A 9,640-nucleotide genomic window follows, 5' to 3' on the forward strand; every position below is an offset into this window, starting at 1 on the left:
GGGTCAAGTGTGATCTCAAGTTGAATTTGAGTCCTCCTTTTGAAGATAAGTCAAATCTTAACTCATGATCATGAAACCTGTCTTCTGTATCATTATCTGCAATGTCCATTGCCAATAAACTGACAAAAATCCATTTAGAAATTATTAAAAAAAAAAAAAAATACAGACCTCTGCCTGAATCTTGGCTGTTTATTATTGTTTATATTTTGTTTTTAGAGTCAAGTCCAAGTGAGATCACCCTTTTTTTTTTTAGGTATTCTAACCTGTTAGAGAGTAAGTCACATTCATTGTAGGATACTAACTGTTATACACTGAGGGACTGAACACCTGCGTTTGTTTTGGCTGAGTGCAACAGTCGTCAATAATCAATCGGTCATAAAGCACCTTAAGGACTGGTTATACAGATAAAGTGACATCATAGATTAACACGGGATTTAAAAGAGACTTCCACACAGAAGAACGTATTAGTCTAGGACATGATCAGTTTTTGTTTTAAGCTAAGTAAATATCGCATCCTGTATTTTTGCCTGCACAATCAGCTACATCTGGTCTTATTTTGTCACTTAAGCTAATCACTGCATTGTGTGGTTAATACAACCACACGTGTCTTTGCTTGTCAAATGGAAGTCACCTCTGAGGCAAGGTGCTTACACATAAGGAAGAAAATCCCCTTAAGCCACTGAATGAATTTTCTTAAACCTGGATTTAGTTGATGTTTGATCAAGACCTTTTCACCCCTGGACAATACCCAGTACTGTAAGAAAGAAAAGTACATAGGTTTAGGAGTATGATCATCACCCGGATTATAGGTAAGATATTATAATTGTGATGTGTCAGACAATTAAGTAAATATTTTACCTTGATAGAGGGAGAAGTTTTATCAAAGTCTGAAGGGAAATCCCGTGAACCTCATATGACTGTGATGTTGAATGAATGAATTTAGATGGCTTTTTTCCTCACAGTCTGTTTGGACACACTGAGGAGGAGTACATTCCTGATGCTGAGAGTGTGTATCTGCACAGGGAACAGCATCATCAGCCACAAGCCTGCACCCTCGCTCAGTGCTTGCAGCTCTACACTAAGGAGGAGCAGGTAGCTTTTTGACTGCACTTCCTGTGGGTGGATGCATACACAGATATACACGCAGTCGATTAGTGCAGCATTAGTAGATGGACATTAGAAAATAAATCTTGAATTAGCCTTGACACAAGTTAGTGGTCAGCATATTTTGAAGTATATCCTCATGTTTGTCTCCTCCTCACTTGTTTATTATTCTTTTGCTAAGGCCTTTCACTTAGTGCTGTTTTACTGTGTATTTAACTCATAATGCTATTTTTGGAATAAGCTAGAAATTTGGAACACAAGCCTATGTATACATTGTGGTTTAACTTGCCTGCAAATATACTAGAAGAGAATAGTGAGAAGGGAGAGAAAACCTACGGCCTTGTCCTGTGTAAGGTCTATTTTATAAGCACTGTGGTTGGAGCTTGTCCTTGATGGCTGCTGCCCGTTTTGTGTGTGTTTCAGCTGGCACCAGACGACGCGTGGCGCTGCCCACACTGCAAGCAGCTGCAGCAGGGCCGCATTAAGCTCAGCCTGTGGACACTACCGGATGTGCTCATACTGCATCTGAAAAGATTCCGACAGGTATATCAGCTCATCTAGACACTGTTTAAATAAAAATGTTAACCCAAAGATATTTTCCAGTGTTTCCTCTATACACCCATGTAATGGTGTCTATGAAATGACTGGATGTGCATTTTATGATAGGTTAGGGTCACAAAATGGTATTGGTTGTTATTGGGCCCTGAAGATTTGGGACAGCATGGCCTGATACCCCACTTTGTGGCCAGGTGATGGACAAGCATCATTTAACCTGAATATGGAGCTTCCATAATAATGCTCGTCCATCTTTAGCACATTTACTTGTGTATTGTTACAATCAATGTTCATGGTGATCATAAAACATGGTATCATATGATCCAGACGTGTAGGATATTGTATTCAACATTACTATGAAGAAGAAATTCCCACAGGGACCACACTGTGTCTGCATGCTGGTTGTTTTGGCCTGTGTCCTGGGATCAGACTCCTGTTTCTGTGTTTAGGCATTCATTCTTGTGTATTTAGTTCTACGACTATCCCGGTCTGCTGAGCCCTTTAAGTGTGAAAGGCACCCCACAGATTTACACACATAACCCTGTCTGTAATGATTCTAGGGGTGTTTGCACTATGTGGTTCAAAACTTTGTCAGATGTGTACTGCACTTAGCAGGTAAACTGGAGTTGTTCCTTCTGAGTCTGTGTCCTGCCCTCACTGTCAGGACGGGGACCGGAGAGTGAAGATGCAGAACATGGTGAGGTTCCCACTGATGGGCATGGACATGGCACCTCATGTGGTTAAGAGAAGCCAGAGCAGCTGGAGTTTACCTTCCCACTGGTCACCATGGAGACGACCCTATGGCCTGGGAAGGAACCCCAACGACTACCTGTATGACCTTTACGCCGTGTGCAACCACCATGGGAATATGCATGGCGGCCACTATACAGGTAACACTACAAACAACTGTAGCAGTTTAAAGATCACATTTGAAGAAGATTGGGAAGCCATGTCATCATTATCAACCCTTTCCTGTTTGTGCTTACAGCTTACTGCAAGAACTCTATTGATGGACAGTGGTACTGCTTTGATGACAGTGAAGTTTCACCAATAGCTGACGATGACGTCTGTCAGCAGACAGCCTATATACTGTTCTACCAGAGGAGAACAGCTATTCCCTCCTGGTCCGCCAACAGCTCTGTTGCTGGTCAGTGTCAAGTTCTGACAGTTTAACACCTGCCATATGTATAAGATGGTCATATTGTGATTAGGGCCATGGTGAGTTTTATTGCATTATGTGCCTGAACGTAGTAATGGCAGGATGACAGGGTTAATATATTTTGGAGAAGCTTTTCTATTCCTCATTATTTTTGTCGAATGTAATTTTGTTTATATTTCCTTGGGTTTTTAGAAGAGGTCTGTGCATTTGCTTTTCAGTTCCTACCTCTCATATACAAGCTTGTGTTAGGTTTAAATCCATAAAAATCTGTCAAAAATGTTGCTTTATACTGTAAAATGTGACTGTCTTAGAGTACATGTTTTAGGATGATTATTCATTTTGTAATGATTGTAGCTTAAGTGTTTGAAGGTTTAAATGAGACTGGAATGTTTATTGTTTCTTGGACAGGTTCCACCAGCTCATCCCTGTGTGAACACTGGATCAACAGGTTGCCAGATAGCAGGCCTGCTAGCTTGGCCTCTGGGGCCTCGTCCAGACGCACCTCTCTGGCCTCACTGGCCGAGTCGGTAGAGTTTCCAGGAGAACGTAGTGAGGATGATGGTGAGTCAGTGTTTATATGTTTTTTATTTATTTAACTGATTTACAAGTGGCAAACAGTTGTTCTTTGTAAACACCTGGACTTAACAAGTGCCAGCTCAAAAAAGACATTATTAAATTTGGTGTTACAAGGATGAGGCAGACATGATGTGCCCCATCTGACTGAGATGAAAACATGCTTTGCAGACTTTTGTGCTATGGAAAGTCTTGCATACCAAGTGAATCCAAGCTGAGACAGATGTTGGCATGAGCTTGTTTTTGTGGTTAATATAAATATGGGGCTCCAGAAACCTCCAGAATGCAGAGTTAGCATAGTCCCAGAAATGTTGGCAAAACAAACTGGCATTGAATTACATCTTTCATAGTTGGAGCTTTCTTGACCTTTTTTTCTGAAATGTTTAGGAGGATTCTCTGTCCGTCCTTTTGTGAGGAGCATTCAGCGTCAGAGCTTGTCCTCCAGGTCGTCCATCGCTAGTCCTTTAGCTTTGAGTGACAGTGGGATAAAGCCTTCTTGGTCCCTCTCAGCAAAGCTGCACATGAGATCCAACTCGCCCTCACGCTTTTCCCTTGACTCTCGGTGTTCTCCTCCTCTAGAGAGGATAGGAGAGGCCTATGATGACAAGGTCTCCACTTCCTGTTTTGGCAGCTACAGTAGACATGAACGGTACTTTGGCAGCAGGACTCCACTGTCTATGATGGAGAGCAACGTCAGTGACCAGGACAACAATAAACGCTTCCTAGACATGATGTACCGCAGGGCTCCCACTCCAGTGGAAAAGAAGAGCACCAAAAACGAGATGACTGAAAACAACAACCAGATTACAGCTATAGACCAAAACATAGTACCCACCCAAGCTACTCCCTCCAAAGAACAGAAACGTAAGAGCAGCATTGGAGGATTTGCTTCAAAGGCAGAAACCACAGGCTCCACAAAGAGTTCCAGCAAGTTGGAGCAAGAGAAAACTTCCAAAAAACGTTTGTGTTCAACCCACAAGACCTCCACCTCTGAGACATCTTCCAGTACACCTGTTAAAGCCAAAAAGGTGAGCAATACTAAAGAAAAGGGTGTCAGTGCTAAGAAAAGCACCCCAGTACCCACTGGGACTCCCTCTAAAACAAAAGGTGCAACTCAGTCTCTAGAAGCAACGCCACAAAATAAGCCATGTGCCCGCTCCACTCCTCAGTCTTCAGCTTCCCCCTCACCAACTGCTAAGAAGAGTTCCAGTGTCACAGAGAAAGGTTCTATGAGTAGTCGGAGGCGAATGGTAGAAAGGAGTTACAGCAGAGATTCTATGCACACTAGCAATCTGGTCGACAATTTCCGTGGCAGCTCAGTAGCTCGCTCTTCGCTGTCTAAGAGTGGGGAGTGCAACCGACTTGAAAGGAGATCTGTGAGGAGCTCGAGCAGCAGCTCTTCTGTCACTAGTCTGCGCTCACCAAGCGTGTCCACCAGAGATCTGCAGCGCAGCAGCAAATCTGAGGAAAAAGGCTTGTCTTTCTTTAAAAGTGCCCTCCGACAGAGGGAAAGCCGCCGGTCGGCTGATTTAGGAAAAAGCACCATGCTTGGCAAAAAGGCCTCAGAGAGGACATGCAAGCAGAATGGACAAGCTAAGGAGATCGGTGCTGATAATGGAAAGGCAGGAGATGCTGTGTCGTCACAGACTTCAACAGAAACTTATGGAGGTGAAACAAAGTCTGAGACAAAGGAGTCTTCCAAGCATCCCAGCTCTCTCAGTCGCACTCTATTAAATGTAGGCAAGTCCAAGTCTTCCGCTTCTGAAGTAAGTCTCAAGTCCCCCACAGATGGGAAGAAGCCTCTTGAGAAGATGGGATCTTCCCGAAAACTGTCATCAAGCATGCAATCTCCTGCTCGTCTAGTGCAGAGGCCTCAATGATATATCCATAGTAGGTACATTCAACTTATATAATGCAGCTGTTTTCTTTGTGCCTACGTTTGAGTGAGCACCAGACGTATTTGTAAAGAGACCATTTTTTGATGTTATGGTTTTATACACTGGCAGTAAATGCATATGATCGCTTTGAGGTTTGAATATTAGCAGTCAGCTTTGAGTAGTTACAATATACACTACTTTAGAATATTGTTATGGTATTTTATATAGCAGCACACACTAGAGTGGTGCATAGTCTTACCCGTTACATTTTTGAATGTCAGATATGATTTTGATGTGAATGAGAAAATGGAGTGCAAGCCTTGACACGCTTGCTGTTTTCTGACACGGAGGCTATATGAGCCTGCCATGTGCATTGACTGAGCTGCACATCCTGCTTGACTGTGTGTCCTAGAGACCTGTGTGGCAGCTGAAAGAATTCCATATTGGAATCCTGACATCCAGTTAAGTTTCCCTCAAACATGAGACTTGTTTTATCATTGTAGTTTCTTTAGTTTGCATACAAAATAACTCCAATAGAAAAACCAGATTTAAAATACAGTCCCTTGTACCGACAAAGAATTAAGGGGGTAAAAAACATTTTTTCTTTGTATGCACCTCCAAGGGAGAAATAGTTTTGCATAGTAACATTTTTACCCGATATAGATTGACTGGTTGTTGATGCTTAAACCTCACTGCTGTTCTATAAGCATTTAAAACTCAACAGTAAGAAGAGGAACGTAACATTGACAGGAGTCTCTTAATAAATACTTTTTCACACATGTACACACACATATACAAAAGAGTTTCATTCCGAAATAACTGTGGCTAAACGTTTGTAGTAAATGTCATCGACCATTTTAATCAATTTGTTTTTCCACACACGCACTCAATACATGTTCATGCATCAGCTAATAGGGGTACAGTGAGTGGTATATGTCTGAGGCTGTGGAAGGACAGACATTAGCAGACTATATGTACTCATAAGCAATTTATTACCATGGGTCTTGAGAGTGTGTAGGATTGATATGGAGTAGAAGTAACAAACGAGTCATTATATGAACGTAAAATAATAGTTGTGATCTGTGATGGCAGGCGCTGGACCAAAACACATGAGGATTTGGGATGAGAAAGAATTAGAATTGGTACAAAAACTAAGAAAAGTTTGCAATATTTTGTAATGTTATTTTTGTTAAATATGAGTACTCTTTTGATAGAAATGCATTTTAAATGCTTAATATAGTTAACTACTTTTGTCTCAAAATGTATGATGTGTTTATGAAACCCGTTTTCTTTCCATGAGCAAGAGGAAAATATTCTTAAGCGCTTTTTTTATAGTGTACATGGAAACAAATAACTGCCTTTGGCAACATAGTAATCTACAACTCTATGGATCACTGAGTAGGAATGTTGTGTTGCTCGCACTTTGTATAGATAAACTAGTTTTCTTTAACCCAGACAATTAACATATCTACACTCTGTTGCCAGTTTATTAGGTACACCTAGCTAAAACTAATGCAGCCTGGTCTTATGTTAGACTGCATTAGCTTTAGCTACGTGTATCTATGAAACGGCCAACAGAGTGCATTCACCCACTCTAACAGTGGAATTATATAGTTTTTAATATGTTGCCTTTACATGATTGGTGTTAACAGGCCTTTGACTTGAACTGGTAGAAAGGGTACATTCATCTCAATGTTTCAGGGGTCATTTTAAGAAATCACCCCTTTACAACACCTGGTGCTGTAACAGACCACTGCTCCTCTGGCACTGATGTTACTTAAATGAGCATATTTTCAAATGCTCATTTCTGATGTCCACAACTGTGACCACACACTTCAGTGAACTGGAAACCTGTTGACAGCGTTTATCCTAACCTGTGGTACCTCATTAGAGAGGACAGCACTTTTTTTGCTTCATCAGGCTGAATCAGAACATGGATAATGAGCCATTTCATTAATCATAGAACCACATTTACATTGTCGTTGAGAGGTTGCCTTTATGCGGATACATAGGTTTTCAGCTATCAGACGCTGTATGGCATAAGTAGTTTTCAGTAAATCTACAGAAGCAGAGGCAGGACAGTATCACTGAAACTGTCGTCATTCTCGCAGGCTTCATTTTGACCGATGAGCTTCATCATTGCAGATTAACCACAATATTCATACAGTACATTACAGCATAGTGTATGTTTTTAAGGAATGAATGTGGGCTATGCCATTAAAATCCGACCATTAGTAAGTAGTTTTTTACGTTAAGCATTAACATAATCTTTGAATTGTAGATCTACAGTATCTGTCTCAGTTGTTTCTCTATAGCATCTACCAGGTTTAAATCGGTTCTCAGATGGTTTCAGTAGAAGTACCACTCAGTTTAAAGGTTTAAGTGTGTTATTTAAATGGCCTGTACAGGGTTATGCAGCCCTGATGTGCCTGTCTTCTTTTACACCTTATGATATAAAACACTAGTTGTATGTAACATAGTCATGCCTCCTGTTTCTGGAGGGCAGGTTGAAAGCTTGTTTTCTAACCAGACATAGTAGTGAACCGTTCATCAGTGCATTATTGGCTGATGTAGCCTAATTTCTGTATGGTGATGCTTTTAACCCAAATTTTACTCTGCAAATTAGGCCATGGACACAGCAGAGATAAGTTATATATTTATTTACTTCTGCTTTTACTTTGGTACATTTCTCAGTGCACGTCTTGTCTAAAACAAAACCAGAGCATCATATATGATATTTGCAAGAAAAAACATTTAAAGGTACACCTCAGCCGGTTTTCCTGTTAAGTGATGAGCGTTATTGACACTAAAATCCTCTTTCTATCCTCAGGATGTTTTTATCACTGTGTTCTCCATTGATTTAACATAGTGTGCTGTCCTTAGGTGTTAAAATGGAGCTGTGGAAACGTTATCTGCTGCAGACCTCTGATTTTTCTGTCCGTATCCTCATCACTCTACAGTGTCCCAACACTTTGTAGGACCCTTTTAAAGTCCTATTTGTAGTATTGTGTTCAAACTGTTGCAGACCATATAGATAACATACTTATTGACTGTGGTGGTATTCCTGTAGCTGCTCTTTTCTACTTAGTATTATAATCTGTCAGGAAGCTGTGCGTGGGAGTTTGGATCAAAGCAGGGAAATCGTATGTCATTTTGGCTTTGGCCATCTTGTTTACCTGTGTTTAAAGTCTGTAATTAAGTTGTAATGGCTTGTGTGTAGTTCATTGGATTATTGATCCATTAATGTAGCCAAAATCCAGTGCATTACGAACGATGCCCCTCACTTTTGATATTTTTGTTTAATTTTTATTGGTCACTGTAAACAAAGATCATATAAATTGCTAATAATACAGTATACACATTTTTTGTTTCTGTTCAGCGCTAAAATCAGAAAGCAGCTTATTCCTGTTTTTCCCAACTTTTTCATTCATCCTAAACAGTTGTTTATCGCCAGCACACTGCCTAATTTATTGTTTTATTTTTACAGCATGTAAAATTAGATTATACACGGTTGTTGAGTAGTTAGCTTGATGCCACTGTAGCAGGCAGCTCCTTCAGTAGTAACTTAGTGGTACTGTATTTTTGGAAGAGGTCTGTAGTGTATGTGTGTCGCTGTTCCAGAGCCCAGTGATTTGAATCTCTTTGGCATCTCTTTAGTTTATTATGTCACAGGAATTTGTGACCAACAGAACTTTAATCATTAGATTCCATTCAGAAAACAAGCAAACAAGAAAAGGTTGGTTTTATTATGGTACTAGTGGTAGAGCAAAAATCATGTCACTGTTTGATGTTCATCAGACTAAAGGATGCGAGCTTCGAACAATCAAAAAGTGGAGCATGGCTGACTTGTCAAACCAGACAAGTACTGTACTCCATATGAGAAGTTACACAGTATGTTCAATTAATCCAAATGCATACCTGTCGAAACAAAATGTAGCTGTTGTCTGTGGTTCTCTGCTTTGAATGACTGGGGAATGTAGTATTGCATGAAAACACTAATGCATGTATTTCATTAACTATGCAAGAGGTTGTGTACAGTAGAAAGCAGAGCATGGCTGTTGTACTCTGTTGCTTAATTTGCACACCATTCCAATATTTAGAAACTGTAAATTACAAATGATTTCATCTGTACAGTTACAAGGATTAAACATAAAAAATCTTGCATATATGGAAACCTATTTGATACCATAATTGCTTTTAGCATTTGACCATTAGATATTTATAATTTAATCATTTTATTTCTATTTCTGCCTATCTGTGTTCTCTGGGTGCTCCTACCAAACTGGTAGATTTTTATTTTTATTTCTTTCTTTTTTTTTGAACAAGTTTTGTACGACTCACCAGCAGAGACAACATGTGATGATCTCTATGT

At 40.2% G+C, this 9,640-nt stretch overlaps 1 protein-coding gene across 1 annotated transcript in view; it reads left to right on the forward strand.

Annotated features, from left to right (window-relative positions):
- The window catches only part of usp31 (ubiquitin specific peptidase 31), a 12,615-nt gene extending 6,068 nt beyond the window's left edge, over positions 1 to 6,547 (forward strand). The window contains exons 11-16 of the mRNA XM_020610233.1: positions 963 to 1,092; positions 1,528 to 1,647; positions 2,324 to 2,549; positions 2,648 to 2,806; positions 3,227 to 3,379; positions 3,779 to 6,547. Of these exons, the coding sequence (XP_020465889.1) occupies positions 963 to 1,092; positions 1,528 to 1,647; positions 2,324 to 2,549; positions 2,648 to 2,806; positions 3,227 to 3,379; positions 3,779 to 5,271 (2,281 nt within the window). The 3' untranslated portion in view covers positions 5,272 to 6,547. The remainder of the gene's footprint in view (positions 1 to 962; positions 1,093 to 1,527; positions 1,648 to 2,323; positions 2,550 to 2,647; positions 2,807 to 3,226; positions 3,380 to 3,778) is intronic.
- Positions 6,548 to 9,640: the final 3,093 nt, after the last annotated feature.

This window comes from Monopterus albus, unplaced genomic scaffold, assembly GCF_001952655.1.
Source record: "Monopterus albus unplaced genomic scaffold, M_albus_1.0 scaffold105.1, whole genome shotgun sequence".
NCBI lineage: Eukaryota > Metazoa > Chordata > Actinopteri > Synbranchiformes > Synbranchidae > Monopterus > Monopterus albus.